Source organism: Phyllostomus discolor, chromosome 3 (assembly GCF_004126475.2).
Source record: "Phyllostomus discolor isolate MPI-MPIP mPhyDis1 chromosome 3, mPhyDis1.pri.v3, whole genome shotgun sequence".
NCBI classification, from domain to species: Eukaryota; Metazoa; Chordata; class Mammalia; order Chiroptera; family Phyllostomidae; genus Phyllostomus; species Phyllostomus discolor.
In genome coordinates, this window is record NC_040905.2 from 113,658,519 (window position 1) to 113,680,682 (window position 22,164).

At 46.5% G+C, this 22,164-nt stretch overlaps 2 protein-coding genes and 1 long non-coding RNA gene across 4 annotated transcripts in view; 2 read left to right on the top strand and 1 right to left on the bottom strand.

Annotated features, from left to right (window-relative positions):
- Positions 1-22,164, top strand: part of PDPK1 (3-phosphoinositide dependent protein kinase 1) — a 79,494-nt gene that overhangs the window by 8,961 nt on the left and 48,369 nt on the right. The window lies entirely within an intron of this gene.
- LOC118499287 lies at positions 1,555-6,845 on the top strand. Its single transcript, XR_004901815.1, has 3 exons — positions 1,555-2,221; positions 3,820-3,824; positions 6,795-6,845. It is a non-coding gene; the product is annotated as an uncharacterized LOC118499287 (long non-coding RNA).
- Positions 20,931-21,293, bottom strand: LOC114495652 (U6 snRNA-associated Sm-like protein LSm4). The gene has a single exon (XM_036020002.1). The coding sequence runs from the start codon at positions 21,255-21,257 to the stop codon at positions 20,931-20,933; it is 327 nt and encodes a 108-aa protein (XP_035875895.1). The 5' UTR covers positions 21,258-21,293.

Below are 22,164 nucleotides of genomic sequence, written 5' to 3' on the forward strand. Positions count from 1 at the left end.
GGTGTCCCCAGGTGCTAGTGGACCTGAACCCCCTGATAGAGCTGGTTTCCAGCCAGCAGTGGACTGCGTCCTTCCAGAGCATGTGATCCCCTCGGCATTTGTGTGGCCTGCAGCTCAGGTCTGCATACCTGGTTTCTTGGCACTTTCTGTGCAGGTGGGAGGATGCGTTTGTGCTGCGGGTCTTTGTGAGAGTAGGTGGTAGGCTCTCAGATGTTGTTCTCTTCCAGCTCTTTTCTGTCCCGTGAAGCTACATGTTGTTTATCGTCTGAGGGCCTTTGCCTCCTGCCACAGAGTAAGCTGTGGGCTGGTACATTGCGGCTTTTCGATTGAACCAAGAGCAGAGTATGGAGTTTCTGCTGGCCTGACTTCAGGAGCTAGGCAGTTTGGGAAAGTCGTGAGCTTGTTTGTTTTCCCACCCATCTACAGCTTTGCCCTCCCGTCTCCTTTCCGCACCACCCTCGGAAAAGCAAGCGGTTATGAAGCTGGGAATGGTTGGGAGGAAGATGGGACACTGACACAAGGGGAAAAGCATTTGGGGAAAATGATGGTGACGGCTCCTGGCAGTGGGCAGAGAGTTCTCAGGCTGTTGAGGGCTCACCCGGGACTGGGGCCAGTCTGCAAGCGTGTGTCAGGTGCTCGGAGTTGGCCAAGACGAGGCAAAAGATAGGCTGGCTTGGCTACCAGCCCTGCTCATCTTCCTCTTCCTCCTCTTCTTGGTTCTGGCAGGCAGGCTCGAAATTGGTGAGCGGTGGAGGTGTGCCTGAATGTCATGTTAGGCACAATAGATCTCTCTCTGCATGCTGATGACGTTGGGAAGTTTTCTTGTGGGAGGTGGCCGTTAACATTGTGACAAAGTCTCTGTGTCTAAGAAAGTCATTCAAAACTTGTGCTGAAGGAGTGCAGGAAAGGAAAGCGTCTCTGTTTATGGTGCCTTTTCAGGTGTCAGGATAGGCATCCTTGGTTAGAAATCCTCGGTCTTCTGCATTGCAAGCCAGGGAAGTTTACATTGCTTGGAGGGTTGTTCCTGCCAGATGACATTTATTTCTATGGCCAGTGGCATTCTAGGGGTCTGTTTGTGTGTTTTTCATTTGCTTGTTTGTTTGTTTGTGTTGTGTTTCAAGGAGAGAGAAGCTTCTGATTTTTAAAAAGGGAAAGTCTGGCATTTTCCCTACAGGACAGCCGGTTGGGCTTATTAGAACACTTATCCGTGTCACCGTGGGCATAAGTTGATGTGTGGGAAACGTTGATGCAGGGGAAGGGAAATCCAGGGCCTTTGAGGGCAGTAGGAAGTTCCCGCAGGTCCCTGTGCCGCTCTCAAGGATCTTGCACCTTGCCTGGGGAGCTGCCGTTTCTTCGGGGGTACACAGGCCGTGGGCCAGCAAGGGCAGAGTGCAGCTCAGTCCACACTGACGTTGAAGCACACAGGAGGACAGGGCAGAGCTGGTGCGTCAGGGTCAGTGAGGGGAAGGTGATGGGGCTGCTGCAGCAATGGGAGGGGTGGGAAGTGCCGAGGGTCCCCAGCCCAGCAGAGGGGACCAGAGAGGGGGAGGGGTGCTGGAGAGGAGGGGTTGGCAGGGCTGGAGCCCCACAGAAAGACTCTCATTTCACTGGAAGTACCACGTGCTTTAGGTTTCATTTTAGTTTTTGGCCTTGTAGTCTTGGAGGCTGAAGAGGGTTTCCTGTAAGGTGCTGGGGTCAGAAGCTGGAGAGTGGGAAAGAGGAGGGAAACGTGTTGGCCCAACACCTGGTGGCCTCACCTTGTCACTTACTTACAGATAATCTATTTTTGATCAGGTTAGGTGTTGCTCAGATTCCCAAACTAGATCATGGGGGAAAATGTTTGCTGCATAAATGTAATTCCCAAGGAAAGGTTTGTGTTGAACTGATGTGTATTTTACATGACTTAGGTTAGAAACTCAGTTTCTCCTTTAGTTGTCACCTTTAATATGTTATTAATTTTAGCAAAAGAGAAGCAGGAGACTGTCTATAGTATTGTTTTCTGACTGATAGTAGATTTTACTGGGTAAAGCTTTTTACGCATACGGGAATCTTCAGTGTATGGATTGAATTAATTACCTTTGAAGTGCTGCTGCTTTTTTCTCATGCAGCTCCAGGATGACAGGCTTGAAAAGCATAAGTAGGATTTCCATGCCAGGTCCCCACTGATTTCTGCTCCTCCCATAGGATCCGTGTCTGACATTACTAGTTTATTAGTCTGCTTGTTAGCAAATACTCCTTATACATCTGAGTCCTTCCTGAATGTAGGAGCTGGTGAACCTGGAAGGGAGTTCAAAAGGTCTTTAGGCCCCAGGTGGTATCACCAATGTCTCTTGGTAGGTGAGCAGGTGGGCAATGAGATTGTCCCTCCCAGGTGCCCACCCTTAGGGAGCTCCCCTGCTGTTTCTGCTGACCATGTCTATGTGAGATTTTTGTCCTTTGTCGTTCTCAAGATTAATAGTTACAGTGAACCAACTGGATGGTCTGTCTCTCCCTCACCCAGAGGTCACCATTGTTTCCTTTCTGTCTTTTAAACAAATTAGGCCCTCTGTTGTATACCTGACAGTTTTTTTCCTGCTCTTTTCACTTCACATTTTTCAGGGGCATTTCTTGCACGCTCCACACTGCCTAGTATTCCCTCTCTGGGTGAACCAGAGTCACCATGGTCCTATTGGTAGACATTTACATAGGCTGTTTTCAGTTGTTAGGGGTCATTTCTCAATGAATGTTTTCTTAATATAAATCTTATTCTGAATTTCTGATGGTTCCTGCCAGATTCTGTGTAGATAAATGTGCCAGGTCAGAAGGGCAGAGAAGTCTAAGGTATTACATGGTGATGATTACTAACTGCTTCCCAAGAAGGTCCTGCCAACTTAGCCCCACCACCCCTATTCCTCAGTCTCCGGCTGACAGGGAGTATCAGTATCACATGCACCCTGTACTAACTGGTACTAACTGAGAAGTGTTGAGAGCAAGGAGTTTGAATACAGCTTCACTGCTGGTTGTGTGACTATGGACAAGGACCTGCTCTGTGCTTTAGTGTCCCCACCTGTGAAAAGAATGCTAGTGGTTTACACACCAAGATTTGTTTGGAGGAGTAGCCATGATGACACATGTAAAATGGTCAGAAGAGTGCATAGCAGATGGTAAGCACTTAAATTTATTTATGATTTTAGAAGTAGAAAAAAATGACATTAATTTTATTTTGAGCAGTGGTATTTAAAGCTGCATCTATAAGGGATGTAAATAAGTATATGGAAATTTTATTTTTATTCCCTGACTCTGAATCAAACCGGCGACCCTTTGGTTCGCAAGCCAACACTCAATCCACTGAGCCACACCAGCCAGGGCTAGAAATTTTAAAGAATGAGTATGAACTTGCATGTGCCCCACCACCCTGCTTTAAACATAAGGTTTTGCTAGGTTCTTAGGAGCCCTGCCAAGTGGCCTTCCTGATTGTCATCTCTCCCTCTCTGGCCCTGAGGTAACCTGCATCCTGATGTCCGTGTTAATCAGGTTCATGGTGTGTAAAGTATACCGTTGGACAGTTTCAAAGTATAGGAAGTGAGCAGAGCATCTGGGTTCGTGCCACAAATCTTGTACTTGAGCATTTCATAGTATGTTTGTGGTGACACATGTGCAAAGTTGATGGTGCAGTTAGTAAATGCACAGACATGGGTGTTTACTGAGTCCTGAGACCAGTTAACCCTGAGGACTGGATGTCCAGGTGCTGGCAGCTGAACCTAGTGTACTCTGCCTGTTTTGCCTGCCTCTTGCTGGGTGAGAGACTCCAAGGGGCTGGAGGAGACCGTGGGAGGACAGATTAGGTGACTACTGATGGGGTCGAGGTGGAGGGCACTCACTGAACATTTCTCCTTCCCTTCTTGTCCTTTCGTCACCCTCTTCTATGGTCCAGAACAAGAAGTCTTAGTCTGGTCTTCATTTAAATCGGCCAGACACCACCTGGAGCTTCAGCTCCTAAGTGTGGGTTCACGCTAGTTAGGACAGCTATACTTTGCTATTGGTTGTTTTTGCATAAGAGCATCAAGGACCACTTGTCTCATGTGTAACAGCTCCTATCTGCCCTCAGTCAAAGGCCAAAGTGGGCAGAGCATGTGGCATGTCCCTGTTTAGAGCACATGCAGGCAGGATCCCTGGCCTGAGAATCCCCTCCCGCCACCTTAGTCAGTAAGACCATGTCCTGTCTTCCCCTTAAGTGTACAGCATACTTCATTCACAAAGCGCCTCCATGTGTGTCTGTTGCTGGTGCACCCAGTAGCCCTTAGGGGGTGGGGTCAATGTCACAGACCTGGAACTTGGTCCTTAGTTTTGCTGTTCTACTTTAGTTCTTCATGGTGGGAGTCTGGGTGTGGGAGAGGCTGCTGTGGGTTATTGCCCCAACCCTCTGACTGGTTTCTGTGGTGGGCCTAGATTTGTGAATTTTCTTGGGATAAGAGGAGGTTCTTAGCAGAATGTCATTTGTCGGTGAGCACAGGCTGACCTGAGTAGAGTCCCTTTAGGGATGAGCTGGTTGGGTCTGATGGTGGCCTCCTACCCCTTTTACACAGGGTCTGGGGGGGAGGTGTTCCCTCTGTGTGGTATGTTGAGGGTACCTGTCCAGGTACCCTCAGAGCTCCAGAGCACACTCTGCCCAGGCAGCACTTAAAGGCATCTTTCCTTTTTGAGTTTGGGATCGTTTCTCTTGCTGGCTGGAGCCTTAAGGCCTTGTGACAGCATCTTGCCCATACAAGGCCCTGGTTTTGATCTTGATTCCTCTGCTGGTGTGTTAGGGGATCTCAGCCTTCCTATATTGTTTTATCTGACTCACAGTTAGAACTGAGCCTGGTGATACAGTATATACTTAATTCAGTTTTAGTTACAGATGAATAAATAGCACCTGGAAAGGGCTTGAGGGGCCTATCTTATGATTTGATGGCCCCTTGCTTTGGAGAAACTTTCTGTCTGTTATCTTCTGTGTCATTTAATTGTAAACGTGCTCCTGGCATGCCTAGCTTGAGTGCTTTCATACATTTACTCATCAAATCCTCACAGCAAGCCTCAGAGTTCCCATTTCTTCTTATCCCTGACTGGGAGGTAAAGGGTGTGAGCCACAGAGAGGTGATATGACTTGTTCAAGGTGAGGACAGCGATGAGGCAGTGCTCAACCCAGCAGAGTGTGTGTTCTTAAGTTCTGTAATATAGCCCTTCTCTACTGGTACCTGTAACTGTAATTGTCTACCCGAGGCCCATGAATAGTTCATATGCAGAAGGTTTACACAGTTTAGACACTAATGATTAAGATTTTGGATCGGGACTTCCGGCAACATGGAGGCATAGGTGGATGCACCATACCTCCACGCACAACCAAGATTAGAACAACAACAATTTAGAGGCAGAATGACACCAAGAACTGACAGAGAATTTATCTGAATGGAAGTCAGACAGCCAAGAAGTGAAGTAGCCCTGTCATCCAGACCGGTACGAGGGGCGGAGAGGAGGAGCCGGGCAGGCGGGCGTGGGTAGGTGGCGCGAGGAGGTCGGGGAGAACTTGGCTCGAACTCGGCGTGTAAGCCATCTGGGGCGCGCAAGAACAAAGCAGTGGACCCAGAGTACACAAGCAGTGGCTGGCGGACCCAGTGAGGCAGCGATGTGGACCAGGGCGAGCTTGCAAACCAGGATCCCAGAGAAGGACTGAGATCCCAGGAGAACGGAACTACTGCCATTGTTCCCATCCCGCCCCCAGCCCACCCCCACCCCCACATATAACGTCACAATCTAGCGACTGGGGAGCCCGGCCCTGGTGAACACCTAAAGGCTCCGCCCCTCACCTGAACAAGAGCGACCAGAAGGGAAAAAAAGAAAAAAAAGGAGAAACAGGGAGAGATATGTCTCCAAACAGACAGGAACAGATCAGTCCCCCAGGACTCATCCTTTTGAGCGACCAAGAAATAGCCAGTCTATCAGGTGCACAGTTCAAACACTGGTGATCAGGAAGCTCACAGAATTGGTTGATTTTGGGCGCAAATTAGATGAAAAAATGTAGATTACCATAAAAGAGATGAAGGAAGATGCACGGAGAACCAATAGTGAAGGGAAGGAAACTGGGACTTCAAAACAAGAGAGTGGACCAGAAAGAAGAAAGAAACAACCAAGCAGAAGCATGAAGAAATAAGAATTAAAAAAAAATGAGGAGAAGCTTAGGAACCTCCAGGACATCTTTAAATGTTCCAACATCCGAATTATAGGGTTACCAGAAGGGAAGAGGAAAAGCAACAGATTGAACACGTATTTGAACAAATAATAAGGAGAACTTCCCCAATCTGGCAAAGGAAATAGATTCCAAGAAATCCAGGAAGCTCAGAGAGCTCCAAAGAAGTTGGACCCAAGAAGAAACACACCCAAGGCACATCATAATTACATTAGCCAAGGTAAAATGAAGGAGAGGATCCTAGAAGCAGCAAGAGATAAGGGACAGTCACCTACAAAGGAGTTCCCATCAGACTGTCAGCTGATTTCTCAAAAGAGACCTTACAGGCAAGAAGGGGCTGGAAAGCAGTATTCCAAGTCATGAAAGACAAGGACCTACATCCCAGATTGCTCTATCCAGCAAAGCTCTCATTTAGAATGGAAGGGCAGATAAAGTGCTTCTCAGATAAGGTCAAGTTAAAGGAGTTCATCATCACCAAGTCCTTATTTTATGAAATGTTAAAGTGACTTATCTAAGAAAAAGAAGATAAGGAAAAACATGTATAGTAAAAGGACAGCAAACTCACAATTATTAACAACCACACCTAAAGCAAAACCAAAAGAAACTAAGCAAACAACTAGAACAGGAACAGATCCACAGAAATGGAGATCACATGGAGGGTTAGCAACAGGGGAGTGGGAGGAGGAGAGAGGGGGAAAAGGTACAGAGAATAAGTAGCATAGAATGTAGGCTGAAAATAGATAGGGGAGGGTAAGAGTAGTATGAGAAATGTAGAAGCTAAAGAACTTATGACACATGGACATGAAGTAAAGGGGGGGACTGTGGTGGGAGAGGGTGTACAGGGTGGAGGGGAGTGAAGGGGGGAAATGGGACAACTGTAATAGCATAATCAATAAATATATTTTAAAAGATTTTGGATTTATTCTTTCTTTCCCCTTAAAGGTTTATTTTATTTTATTTATTTTATTTTACTTTATTTTTGGAGGGAAGGGAGGGAGAAAGAGGAGGAGAGAAACATTAATGTGTGGTTATCTCTCAGGTGCCCCAACTGGGGACATGGCCAGCAACCCAGGCATGTGCCCTGACTGGGAATAGAACCAGTGACCCTTTGGTTCACAGGCCGGCACTCAACACACTGAGCCACACCAGCCTGGCTATTTATTCATATATATATATATATTATTGATTATGCTATTACAGTTGTCCCATTTTCCCCTCTTCACTCCCCTCCACCCTGTACACCCTCTCCCACCCACAGTCCCCCCCTTTAGTCATGTCCATGTGTCATACTTGTAAGTTTTTTAGCTTCTACATTCCCATACTGTTCTTACCCTCCCCCTATCTATTTTCAACCTACAATCTATGCTACTTATTCTCTGTACCTTTTCCCCCTCTCTCCTCCTCCCACTCCCTGTTGCTAACCCTCCATGTGATCTCCATTTCTGTGGATCTGTTCCTGTTCTAGTTGTTTGCTTAGTTTCTTTTGGTTTTGCTTTAGGTGTGGTTGTTAATAATTGTGAGTTTGCTGTCCTTTTACTATAACATGTTTTTTCCTTATCTTCTTTTCTTAGATAAAGTCACTTTAAACATTTCATAAAATAAGGACTTGGTGATGATGAACTCCTTTAACTTGACCTTATCTGAGAAGCACTTTATCTGCCCTTCCATTCTAAATGAGAGCTTTGCTGGATAGAGTAATCTGGGATATAGGTCTGTCTTTGTCTTTCATGACTTGGAATACTGCTTTCCAGCCCCTTCTTGCCTGTAAGGTCTCTTTTGAGAATCAGCTGACAGTCTGATGGGAACTCCTTTGTAGGTGACTGTCCCCTTATCCTCTTGCTGCTTCTAGGATCCTCTCCTTCATTTTTACCTTGGCTAATGTAATTATGATGTGCCTTGGTGTGTTTCTTCTTGGGTCCAACTTCTTTGGGGCTCCCTGAGCTTCCTGGATTTCCTGAAAGTCTATTTCCTTTGCCAGAATGGGGAAGTTCTCCTTATTATTGTTCAAATACGTGTTCAATCTGTTGCTTTTCCTCTTCCCCTTCTGGTACCCCTATAATTCAGATGTTGGAACATTTAAAAGATGTTCCTGGAGGTTCCTAAGCTTCTCCTCATTTTTTTGAATTCTTATATCTCCATTTTTTCCTGATTGGTTGTTTTTTCTTTCCTTCTGGTCCACTCTATTGTTTTGAGTCCCAGTTTTCCTTCCCTTCACTATTGGTTCTCCGTGCATCTTCCTTCATCTCTTTTATGGTAACCTACATTTTTTCATCTAATTTGCGCCCAAAATCAACCAATTCTGTGAGCTTCCTGATCACCAGTGTTTTGAACTGTGCATCTGATAGATTGGCTATCTCTTGGTCACTCAAAAGGATGAGTCCTGGGGGCATTGATCTGTTCTGTTTGAGACATCTCTCTCTCTCTCTCTCTCTCTCTCTCTCTCTCTCTCTCTCTCTCTCTCTCTCTCTCTCTTTTTTGGTCTGGTTTGCTCCTGTTATTGTGAGGGGCGGAAGCCTTTAGGTGTTCACCAGGGCCCGGGCACCCCAGTCGCTAGATTGTGACGTTGTAGGTGGGGGTGGGGGTGGGAGGGAACAATGGCGGGGTAGTTCCGTTCTCCTGGGACCTCAGTCCCTTCCCTGGGATCCTTGGTTACGAGCTCTGCCCTGGTCCACAATCGCTGCCTCACTGGGTCCACCCGCTGCGATCTTGTGCCCCCCAGATGCCTTATGCGCTCCTGGTTGCCTTATATGCCCAGTTCTCCCTGTTCTCCGAGCCCGGCTGCTCTTCTCCGCCCCTCCTACCAGTCTGGATGAACGGGTCTACTTCAGCTTCTTGGCTGTCCGACTTCCATTCTGATAAATTCTCTGTCAGTTCTGGGTGTTATTCTGCTTCTAAGTTGTTGTTGTTCTAATCTTAGTTGTGCGTGGAAGTACGGTGTGTCCACCTATGCCCATCTTGCTGTAAGTCTGGCTATTTATTCTTGTGATATCCTGGAATTAAGGTTCTTCCTCAGCAGGTTTGTGGAAACTTCAAAAATCTCAAAGAGCCAACATACATTTAAGAATTCAGTTGTAGCTGCTGAAATATGGGGTATAGGCCCCCAGCTTTGAATCTTGGTCCCTGTGCAGATCTAAGGTCTCCCTTCAGAAGGAAAGACACTTCTTCATCATATTGACCCAGATTCTAGCTGCAAACTCCCCCAGCTCAGTCTTCACATGGAATCCTTACTTGGTTTGCATTTCATCCTTTCTAAAGAGATAAAGAGACAGATAAAGTCAGATCCAGAAGGGTCTGAGGAACATCACTCAAGCTTCAGGTTTGCTCGTTGGCCTCGTGGCTCTGACTCAGGGTCTCTTCTCCTAATCCGAAGGGTTTCAGGCAGGATTGGGCATTCGGTGGGGTGCTCGGTAACTATGTTAGTGGATATGAATGGGTAAATCACCTGTAATTGTCAAGTATTTTCATTTCAAAATGGGGGATGAGAAAAAATCACGAGTCTCCCATCGTAGCACAACTCTGTAAAGCATTTTGGAGAAGAAAGCTCCTCTTCATCTGAAACCCCATTCCCTGTGTAGACAGATGCAGGAGCCCCAAGAGCTGCCCTGCCAACCTCCTGTGGGCTTCTCCTCCAGACCCCTGCAGTGGCCTCCTGAAACCTGAAGGAGTTGTCTCACTTCTCCACTTCTCCTTTGCTCAGTGCAGCACTCTCCTGCCACCAGGTAATTAAGGACTATGAGGTATGCTTGAAAAACTTGGCTCTGTATTTTAAAAATCAGCTCCCATCTACTGACAGGTAGGGAAGCTGTTGTGCGCCACTTTGGAGGACACAAGGTGTCTGCTGTGAGGCTTGATGGCAGGGGGAAAAGAAATCCAAAAAAATCCACAGGTCATTTATTCCTTGCCCCAAATTCATTTGCATTTCAGTCTATTTGTCAATCGAATATTTGGCACGTTGAACAGGATTGCGTATTGGGTACTGAATATTTTGATGCTGATATGTTCCTAAAACTCTCTTAGTGGCCAAGCAAGGTACTACATAGTTAAATGGAGCTTGATATGTTTTTTGGTGGCTATGAAAGTGTAATTTGATCTCAGAGTAATTTTCCCTTGAGAGTTTCTACTTCTAAAAGGAGACTGCTGGACCCAGTACTCATGAAGTCCAAAATGCTGGAACTCTGAAGTTCTTACATACAAATTATGTGGAACAAATTGAAGTCTACAGATTACACAGGAACTATATTGACGTCTACAGGTTATATAGATGGCTGTATTTTCCAAGTTCCTTTGAAAGTCAGTGGGTTAAAACTTGTCCTATCTTCCTGTCAGAGATGCTGTGCGAAGGGATGGTTGTAGTCTTCTCCAGAACCCCGTGCGCCGGCTCTGAAAAGGTGTGGCTGGCGGCACAGCAGGTGGCAGGTTTCACTCTCCAATTTCACCATGACACGCTAAACAGGTATAGGAGGAGGTTGACATTGGTTGAGTTGAGTGGCCATGGTGAGACCCACTTTTCCAGAGACTCCAAAGGTGCCGGTTTGATGGCTGACTCTTCCTGACCAAGTTCATTGGCAGCAATCGTCCTCCTTGTTTTGATAGAGCTGTGCTGGGGGCCACACCTTCCCCAGTTTTCCTTGGCAATGCAGGTATGGAGTTTGTCCTGACAGTACACAGAGGAAAGAGAGAGAAGCACAGAAGGGGTCCATTGTGAAAAGGTGTGGGAGATGAATGGTGTGCTGGTAGTGGGGAAGTAGGGGAGGAAGAGTGGGGGCTGGGGCACAGCCTGTGAGAAAGGAAAAGCATTGATGTAGCGCTTTGGCCACGGGGAGCATGGATAACCACAGCCTTCCCTTGAGTGTGAGGAAAGTGCAATGCACGTCTTTGTGAAGAAAGGCCAACTGTCGTAACTTGTGGACTGGGCAGGGAGCCATGCTGAGATAATCTCTGTGACCAGCTCCGTTTGTTAGCGGGGACAGGGTTGAAGGACAGGCACACCTATGGTTTTGTTGCTTTAAATTTCTCTAGAGATTGAAATTTCAGAAGCTGTTGAATAACCAAAAGTGTTTACTTACCATAATTTCAGGTCACCAAACAGGCGGCCAAATGAGTGGGCTGTGCTGGGAGGGAGTGATTCACCTGCAGCCCTGGGTCCTCCAGGCTCCCCGGACTGTGCTGGCGCCTGCAGGGCTGAGGGCTGACAGGCTGGAAGGGGGCTCCTCAGGAGCTTGACCAGATCCCACCCACCCCAATACTTGGTGTCCGGTCAGCAAGTGTCTTCCAGATCCTCGAGGTGTCAGAATGCTGTTTGTGCAGCTTGGATACTGCCTCAAGATGTTTCCAAAATTAGCCCTTAGAATAACAGCTATAGTACAAATAAACATGTGGACTTTTCATACTGGAAGAGGGCTTTTTTCATTCACTTTTCATTTCACAGTTGATGCTTTAAGATGCTTTACAAGGTAATATTGCAACCATCGTTTTTTTAAATGCAGAAGTAAAATTATTTATGAAACGCATGCCAGTGAATTATGCCTGTGGGAAGAGAAAGCCCGAGCACTGAGTTGACCCTTTGAACATCTCCATCTGGGAGAGGGCCTGACTGCTCTTGTGGCCTGAGGTGCTTGGCTGGCAAATGTGGCCAAGGTGGGAAGGAAATCACACAATTCCACGAAGGAGGAAGCTGCTCCTGATGAGTTTTCTGTGTCATCGTGCCCACGTGCTGGAGTGGAGGGGATGCTGCTGTATTGCTCTGGGAGTGGCAGTGGTTTGTTACCAGCATCTCAGAGCCTTGGGCTGATGCTGGACAGTACAGTGTTGGTTAGGCTGTCATGAGGGACTCTGGTTCAGGAGGTGCCTGGGTCCTCATGGGCAGCTCCATTTCTCAGGGCCCCAACGCTGCAGTTTGAGGTGCCCAGAAGGGATGTTTCAGAGGTGCCCAGGTCCCTGCTCGGCACCCAAGGTTTGGAGGTGGTCTGTGCCGTGGGCCAGGTGGACCCTCTGTGTGCGTTGGGACCTTTGCACTGTCCAGTCCGGGCTGGGAACAACTCCCCCTAGGTGTCTTTTACGGCTCTCCCATTCCTCAGGTCTTTGCTCAGATGTCACCTTCCCAGTGAGGACTTCTCTGATTGTTAAATTTACACCATCCCCATGCAAATACTCCTATCTCCCTTCCCTGCTGTTTTCTCACAGTGATTATCACGGTAGGACACACTGTAACTTTTGTTTGAGGAAGGGAAAAAGGCAGCATGGTCTCAAGAGTACTGCACTTGCCTTGAACCATTAAAGCTGCCATGAGGTGCTTGCAGAGGGCCTGTCATTTCTCATAAAGCTTGTGATGGACAGACAGGTGTGTGTGTGTGTGTGCATGTGTGCGTGTCCATGTATCTCTTTATTACATCATCTATTGTCGCCATTTCCAAACTCCAGAGTTTTTTCTGTATTCAACGTGGATGTTGATTTCAGAATGATGGTTTTTTTTTCTGATTCATGAAGGCTGCTGTATTTTGAATCTGAAACATAGGGAAAGTGAAACTTAAAATGTGTGATGTATGATTAGCTTGCCCTGCCCTACATTTCACTTTCTTCTATGTTGGTATCTCCCTCCCAGCCAAGCCTCATCGCCCCCGCCCCTGGACAGTGCCACAGCCCTCCAACCGTTCCCTCTGAGCCCCTCGTCAGCCCATGCTGGATCATAGCAGCCAGGGGTCTACGCCGTAATCCCCACACTTGTCCGGCTCTGCCAAGAGCTACCCTCACAGCTTTAACCAGCTAGTTCTGTGAATGATATCAGGCTGGTCACCCCATTAAGATGCCACTTCTTAAGGGCAGTGACCATGTTTGCCTAAAGCCATGTCCCCGGACCCTAGCTGGCACAGTGGCTGTGTTTGTTGAGTAGCTGGGTAATAACGTTAGTTGATTACCTCCTTTAAGAAACTCTGATGCATAAAATGAGTGCATATATTTTTCTGGAAATAACAGGAAAACCGTGGCTTCAGAGAGTCAGGTGTACTCTGAGATGTCACTCCACAGCTTAAGCTGTTGCTGGGCGACTTACAGTCTCAGGGCTGCCCTTGACCCTCCCAGGGACTAAGGATGCGGAGTTGGCGGCATGCTGGAAACTGTGGCCAACAACGGAACGTGCCTGCCAATGCTGGGTGCAGGGGAGGGACTAGAGAGATTCCCAGGGTGATTCTCGGAGTCGTGGGAGGTTTGAGGTGGCGCCTGATGGTGGCTGTGCACCATGGGTGCTGCCAGCGCCCTCTCCCTGCCCTCCTCTCCTCCTGTCCAGGGTGCCACTCCTCCCCCTCCAGCACCTCTGCCACTCACTGTGGTCTCTCCCCGGACTCTGGTCCCCTGAAATCAAAGCAGGCAGGGCTCTGCTCAGACCCCAGAGCATTCTGCACCTGCAGAGCATTGCTGATGTGTGGGCCAGTTGCCAACAGCAGAGTAAGGTGACTGACTAGTTTATGCTAAATTACAGTAAGGTGGCCTGTGTCCCTTAAAGGAGAGGCTTATTAATGCCTCTGAACCTCTTGCTGGAAATGTGCTTTTGGGCTGATGAACTTGCCAGGCATCTTGTAAAGTAAGATGTTAGCATCAGGTGTATTACCGTTTACAGGTGGGGAAGCCTTGGCTTAAACCTATCTCATGGGGCAGTCTATGAAGCAGGGGTTGTCAGGCTCACTTTCACTGGGGCCACAGCAGCCTCACAGTGCCTCAAAGGGCCCGAATGTAATTTTAGGACTGTGTAAATGTAACTACTCCTTAACTAGGGACAAGGAGCTGGGCGCTGCCGCCAGGTGAACAGGGTGCCGGGCTGGATCAACAAGGTGGAGGGTGGATTCAGCCACAGGCCTTGTGTTTGCCACCTGTGCCGTGAAGTATGCAGAACATGCAGGATCTCAGTCCTAGACCACCCACAGGGGACAACGCTAGGAATAAAGACAGGGGATTAAGTCTTAATGCTTTTTACCTGCCTGCTGTCTGGGGTGGGGGGGGGGGGAGACCTCCTTCCTAGAGAGGTGGCTTCCCCATGGGGAGGGGAACAGGGTGCCTGTGCTCAGACGCTTCTCCTCACACGCAGTTTTTCCCAGCCGGTGTGTTCTCGTTCTGCAGCGTGGCTTGCTGTGTTGTGGAATGATCAGGGTGTCCCTCGTGGCAAAACAGAGGGGCTCCTAGTTGTGTCTTTGGAATCCCTGTTCTTGTTTGAGAGCTGTGTCATTAGTAAAAACAACTAAACAAACAAAAAACTTAAATCAGAAGAAATTATTGGGTATACTGTCACAGCAACGTGAAATGTCCAAAGCCGGCATTGGAAACAGCCACGTCAAGCCGAGTTCCAGCCCAAACTTGTGGGTTTCGAGGCAGGAGTCCAGGGAAAACTGAAAAGGGGAGCAGGTGGTGTCCTTGCACCTTGATGGCGTGTCTGTGGGCCATGACTCTGGGGCTGCTGTTGGGGTCAGGGTTTGCTTTCCAGAGCAGGGGGGTGGTGCTGAGACGTTGGGATGAATGCATCTTCACCCTGTTGGTGCCTTACCCTCTGGGAGGTTGAAGTGTGGATGTGACTGCTGAGGAAGTTGGGTGTCCCCTCACCTCCAGTAGTGTGCCCACTTCCCCACGACCCTGCCCCCTTGCATGACCATTTGGCTCGGGAGGGCATGAGTACTTTCTTCTGCTCATTCCTGTCTCAGTGTAAAGTCCACAGCCCTGGTTGGCCGTCTTAGTGTGAGGCCTCATTAATACTGCCATTTTATACTGATTAGGTCATAGGTATAAGTTTCTTGTTTCCCAAACACAATCTTATGATTTTTTTTTTTTAACATGCCTTTTAAGGCTGGTACTGCAGTTTCATGGATTCCAGCTCGTATGCTTGGGCTTCTCTCTCTCTCTCTCCTTCTCTAAACAGCAGTGCATGGTCTCACTGCACACAGGGCCTGCCCTACTGCTGAGTACTTTGAGGGCGATCACCAAACACTGGTGGGCATCTTCTTGCAGAAGGGATGGTAGAGTCTACGAGGGTAGATCAGAGCCTCTCAAATGGGAAACTGTCCTGTTTATTGTAGGGTAGTACAGTATCCCTGCCCTTATACACCAAATGCCAGTAAAAACTTTTCCTCCCCTGGTCATTGCAACCCAAAATGTCTCCAGGCATTGCAAGGGTGGGAAGAGGGCAGAATTGCCTCAGTGGAGAACCACTGGATAGAATATGTATCAGGGACCCCAAACTTTCTGAGGCTCCAAGCTCATGGTGTGGGCTTTCTCCTAGTGGACTGTACTTAGGTGTAGGCCCTGGCAGCTTCCAGGATGAACCTCACGCTCAGACCAGCCACAGGGACTGAGCCCATTGCCTGTTCTAAGGCTCACTCTCATGTGCTGGACACATGCACTCACCTGGGTAGGATTTTGGTAGCACATTTTGTCTGACCAGGTTGTTTTCAGGGCTGGGCTGCTGCAGCATCAGCCTTGAACTCCTGTACATCCCTCATGTTGTGGGCATGAAACAGCACATCTGATACTTAAATTCTGCAGAGACAAGGGCAGCTCTGCAATGCCATCTCTGTTGCTTTTTTAAAGATTGTTATTTATTTTTAGAGAGAGAAGAAGGAAGGGAGTAATAAGGGGAGGGAATATCGATGCAAGAGAAGCACTGATCCGATGCTTCTTATATGTGCCCCAACCCAGAACCAAACCCACAGCATGAGCCCTGACCAGGAATTGAACTGGTAACCTTTTGTTTTGCTGCATGATGCCCAACCAACTAAGCCACACTGATCAGGGCTATGTTGTTCTTTATGCTTGAATCATGCCTTACTGTCTACCACATGAACAAACACCACTAATAACTACAAAGCACTCACTTTTTGTCGTTCAAATCTCAGTGCTCATCTTACCTCCTATCTCCTTTCTCATCTGCTCAGGTGTTTTGGGGCTTTTCTGTGATGCTTACCATCCTCACATTTGGATGGGTGACAGCAGGTTTTAGCCAGCACAATGCTCTACTTGCTCCCTCTTTAGCGGGTAGCCAGGTGCTGCTCTGTGTTACTGAGTCTGTTGGGTCAGGTCTAGCCACGGAGCCTGGGAATGGGCAGAGGTGAATGCCGAGGGCCACCCACCTGGTTGACACCTGCACTCAGGGTTGGCCTAGCCCAGATTGATTGCAAACCTGCATTTTTTAAGGGTCAGTGCTCTTCTTTGAAGATCTATTCTGGAGACTTTTTATTACCAAAGATACCACTTTGATAAAAAGAAAGAAATATTTCAGAAACACATACTCATAAACCAGAGTCTCATTAGATTTAACCTTCTCATTGTCTTTGAGGGATTGTTCTCCATGGGCTGGACACTTGTTCAGTTAGCAGTCAAGAAGCCTGTCTTGGTAAGTGTTCCTGAAGCCATGTTCACTGTATGAAAGCCCTCCGAGAGTGTTTGAGGTCAGGGTTGTCTGTTTAAGGGGAAGTTGTACCCAGGTCATTAGTGCTCTCTTGCTTCCTCTGGATTCAAAACAACCTCTGCCAGCTGGGCCCTGCCTCCTCAGGCACTGCTGCTGACCATTTGGGAGACTCCTCCACTGCTCTTAGGTGTTGCTTATGGTACCTCGCAGAGTTGAGGTTCTGCCCACTGAGAAGAAACAATGGGCTGTCCTCTGCCTGTGCTAAAAACCATTATGTGACAGATTTGTTGGTACCTTTGTTGGATTGTCTTTCTTTGTTTGAGAAACATGTGGTGTACAATAACATTTTTCCAGATCCATGAATCAGCTCATTATATTTTATAATTTTTAAAAAGTTCATGTTTGACATTTTATTCTGTAGTTCACATGTCAGTTTTGAATTAAAAGCACTACTTGTCACTGTCCTGTGTGCCTCTTCACTTGTCTCCTTGAGCCTTGCTTAGCAGCTGGCTGGACACTCAGGTGAGCTTAGGCGAGGCCTGTAAACAGGCCCATGTCAATCTGGTTCACACACTTGGTGGGACAGGTGCGGTAGGGCGGGGCATGACAGAGACAGGTGGTGCTCTCCCTTCCTCCATCCCTCAGGGGAGTGGATGACCACCCAGTGGGCAGGGGCCAGATAGATTGCAGCAGTATTGTAGTGCCCAGGACTGTGCTGTGTGAAGTGCTGGATCCTCTGTCGCGTGTGTTCCTTCAGGTCACACAATTCTACTGCTTTTTTGGTCCAGGCCTGGGGTCTGTACTTAGGGTGACCTGGAGACTCAGAGAACATTCTGCTGGCTGTGTAATGGGAACCCCGTGAGGTGCTCAGCACTCTGTGCACAGCCCTCATTAGTGAAAGGTGAGGATACTACTGGTAGTGCTGGTGAAGACAGCCCAGGCCTGTTGTGGTTCTTGCTGGGCCTCAGCCTAGCGACTGTGACCTCTTCTCCATTTACCACTGCCCCTGAGAATAAAAATGTTCTTACTAATCTCTGGGGAAGTAATGAATTTGAATGTACTTCTGTTATGATTGTATACTTTGCTTACAGGGACAAGTTATTAAAGTACTGGCTGAACCCCAGAGCTTGGTCCAAACTCTTGGTACCTCCTGTGAGGTGGAGTATTTATGAAATGTGTAAGGCACACAACGTACTGCCAGCTATAGGGCATTGGAGAAAACAGCCATTTTCTATAAGTAGATGTTGTGCTTTGGGCTCCCACTCCAGCTAGAGGATTTGCACCACTGCATGCCACACTTAAAAAATATCAGATTCTCTTAAATGTTTTTTACAAAGTCAATTAGTCATATTCCTCTAATATTTCATTGATACTGTATGTTTGGTTAATTGCTTTATATTTTGCCTAGAGTTATAACAATCTTGGTAGGCCTTAAGTAAAAGAAGCCTGCTTCCTCTTGGCTATGGTGCAGTTCTGGGGGTTTTTGGGGTTTTTTTTAGTTTTTATTTATTGATTTGAGGGGGCACATCAATTTGTTATTCTACTTATTTATGTATTCATTGGTTGCTTCTTCTGTGTGCCCTGACTGGAGATTGAACTTGCAACCTTGTGTTATCGGGATAATGCTCTCTAATCAGTGGAGCTATCTGGCCAGGGCCCTCAGAGTTCTGGATGATGATTCCTTGGTTGGAAACAGGAATGTGGCATGTATTCCAGGGTGACCCTAACTGAGGGGACTGCTCAGGTCTCCACCTGTTCTTGCCATCTGCTGCCTCACTTCACCTCCATGCTTATCATGTTTGGGTTACAAGATGTTCTTTCTAGATTTGTTCTTGACTTATGGTAGTTGTGCATTTTGTGAATCTCAAGATGATTATCTTGTCTTGTGACTACATTGTGCCCATCTGTCTTTCCAGTTCCTGGTGCAGTTTCTACAGGATTCTGGCTTCTCCATAGTTTTCTGTGTGTCCTTTATCTATTTAAGTGGAGAGAGAAAATCTTTGTCTATCCTTTATGAAAAATATATATACAGTATAAGAAACAGCTTTATATGGCTGCATTCCCTTAGCTATTCAAGTTTATTAAATTAAGCATTCAATTGTTATTATGTTATAATATTGATATGCTTTTTAACACCTGTATGTATTATTACAGACTTGTGATTTTCCCCAGTTTCAGCTTATTCTGATAAGCTTTACTTACTGATCTCTTTTTAGTTGTTATAGCACAACTTGGCCAGTAGCAGCCCCTACAGCAGCTTCCCTGCCCTTTTCTGCTTCACAACTTGTGAAGACACCTCCTTTTCAGACCCAGCAAGGGATTCTTGGATCATATTGTCTTCTATTCCAAGACATGGAGTCAGGTGCTTTCCTGGGTTCTTTTAGTGGGCAGTACTATTGGAAACAGATCTGGGTCCTCTGAGTTCATTTTGTGTTGTTCTACCACAGCCTGGGGTGAGCAGGCTAATGATGTCACTACTCAAACACTTCAGGGTCAGAGCCAGAAAATATTTTTTAATGGTTATGCATACAACTTGTATATATTTCTGATTTGATTCTATCTAATCTTTAAAAAAATTTTAAGTTGATTTGACAGAGAGAGAGAAATATTGCTTGTTACTCCATTTATTTATGCATTCATTTATTTTTTTCTTATATGTACCCTGACTGGGGATTGAACCCTCAACCTTTTGTATCAGAATGACGCTCTAACCATCTGAGCTAATTGGCCAGGGCTGATCCTTTCTTAATACCCAACTAAATTTTTAACTGTATTTATACTCACTTCTCTTCAGAACAGTTATTGATAACTGTTCTGTTGTCACTTTGTTGACAAATTACCAAATTGCCTTCCAAAAACATTTTAACAGCAACATAGGTTTGTGGTGCCAGCTGCAGTTGTAGGTATATATGAAGTCTGTCCAGAAAGTATCCAGTCATGTAATATGAAAAATAGAGACATTATTGAAGAAGATATAATGATGCCTCAGTCCCCTTCAAATAGTCACCTTGGGACCTCACACAGTTCTCTTAATCACTATCAGCTGCCCATTCTATTTTCTTGAATCCCATCGGTGGTCTGAAATCGCTTCCCTTTCAAAGGTGATTTTAATTTTGGGAAAAGCCAGAAGTTGCAGGGTACCAAATCTGGGCTGTAGAGGGATTCAGTCACCTGTGTGATTTGATGTTTTGCAAAAAAAACTTTCCATGAGACATGATACGTGGGCAGGTGCGCTGTCATAATGAAGCTGCCAGTCACCAGTTACCCATAGCTGTTGCCCTCGGAATCATTCAAATGGTTTCTGTAGAGGAATGTTTAAGCTTAAAGCAAAATTTGATGCAGATCTGTTGCTCTAGTTGCTCAGTCGTTTTGAATGCAATGGCCACACAGTACATATGCTCACTCAAGGACATCTACCACTTCCACTGACTAATTAGTACAGCGAAGTCGTTACCGTTCATGCATGTGAATTCCAGTCCACTCTCCTTGGCTGCCAGGTTATAGCAATGTCGCGCAAACCTTTCTCATTATATTAACAATGGTTGGACTTTTTCTGAACAAATCTCGTACTTGATTTGTCCTAGTCTTGCCAGCTTTGGATGTCTCTGTGTATTGAAAACATATTTAATCATTTTTACCTGTTAATTTACTCCCCCCTGTTGAAAATGTTCTGTGCTGTGTCTGGTTGCTTTAAATTGTCTTTGAATACTGTGTACATTTTCTTTTCTTTTCTTTTATTGTAATTGTGTTTTGTTTTTATTTTTGTAACACAAAAAGAGAGGGAGAAGGCAAAGTGTCAGGGCCCAGCCACATCCCCACAACAGCTTATGAGGCACATGTGTGTCTGGATTTGTTTTGAAAAGACGATTTCAGGTCTGTGTTTCAGAAAAACTTCCTGGACTGTCAGTCTTAGAGCAGAGAGGTTAAAATGAAAACCTTTTGTCTGTTTGTCACACAAAGATCCACAAGAGGTTTGGAAAATGCCCCCTTAACAAAAGGGCCAGGGCTCTAAGGATGCGTTAACACAAAGAACTGTCCAGGAATCAAGTTGGCTGCGACTTTACAAAATCAAAAACACCAAATAACATTTCCAACTGTAGAATGCTGGCTTAAAAAAAACAACTTTACATAAAGAGGAGGATCACAAAATGCACAGGTGGGGGCCCCCCCCAATACTTGCCTCTTATTTCTATTCTGAACATACTCATGGACTGGAGCAGACATGCAGTCTGGGTGGGCAGAGCGCAAGTCTCTAGGGGCTACAGGGCTGGCTCGCTGTTTGCCCGCCTGTCTGCCTGGCTTCCTTCCTGGATGACCTCTGCTGGTGCCTGGGGTCCTGCCTCAACCCTGGCCACCAAACACACTTTGCCTTGTACACCCCAGGCCTTGGCCTCTCTGCTGCTTCTGCTGCTGCAGGCCACCACAGCCACGACCCTTGGCTACCACCTCTTCCTTGACCATGTCGATGACCTTGTTGAGGATGCTCAGGCACTTGATGGTGCTGCCATGGATGTAGCACTTGGGCATCTGCCAGAACTTGTCCCTGTTCCTGGATGTGCAGATCACCTCACACAGGTTGATGTTCAGCCAGTTATCGCAACTTACCAGGTGCCTGCTGTGTGTCTCCCCATTTTTAAGCTCCACCAATATTGGGTGATACTGAGCCATCTTCAGCAGTGACAACAGAAGTGTGGTGTTGGCAGGGGACCTGGCTCACAGTCACTTCCATTGCCGCCTGCTGTGTACATTTTTATCTCTGGTTACTTGAAGTATTTGGTACCTATCCCTTGCCCATTTCTTCATTAAAAGCCTCAGTGATTTATAGATCTGAATGAGTTCTTATATATAAATTAATGCAGTCATGTGTGATACAACTATTTTTTATAACAGCTCATTGAGATTTAAGTCATATATACCATACAGCTCACTCATTTAAAGTGTATATTTTAGTGGTTTTTTAGTGTGTTCCTGGAGTTGTACAAACATCTCCACCATCCAGTTCCAAAACCTCATCATTGCAAAGGGAAGCCACAGGCCCCTTAGTATTCACTCCCCATTCTCCCCTTCCCTCAGGCCCTGACAGTCACTTAACTACTTTCTGTCCATATAGATTTGCCTGTTCTGGACATTTCATCAATTGAATCATATAGTGTATGACCCTTTGTACCTGGCCTCTTTTACTTAGCATCATGTTTGTAATGCTCATCTATGTTGTAGCATGTAACCATACTTCCTACCTTTTTATGGCTGCATAAAATTTGATTTTATGACAATACTACATTTTGTTTATCCACTTAATTGTTGTTGATGGACATTTGGGAAGTATCTACCTTTTGGCTACTATGAGTAATGTTGCCACGAACATTCTTGTACAAATGCATTTTCATCTCTCTTGGGTATATACCAAGGAGTGGAATTGCTGGGTTGTAGGGTACCCCATTCCTCTTGAGGAACTGTCAGACGGTTTGCCAAAGTGCCTGCACCATTTTATATCCCAGCAGTATTGCATGAGGGTTCCAATTTCTCAACATTCCCACTAACACTCATTATTATCTGTCTTGTTTATTCTAGCCAT

What these genes read in the sequence shown, in the direction of transcription:
- LOC114495652 (XM_036020002.1), bottom strand. Translation starts at nt 21,257, where the DNA reads ATGGCTCAGTATCACCCAATATTGGTGGAGCTTAAAAATGGGGAGACA.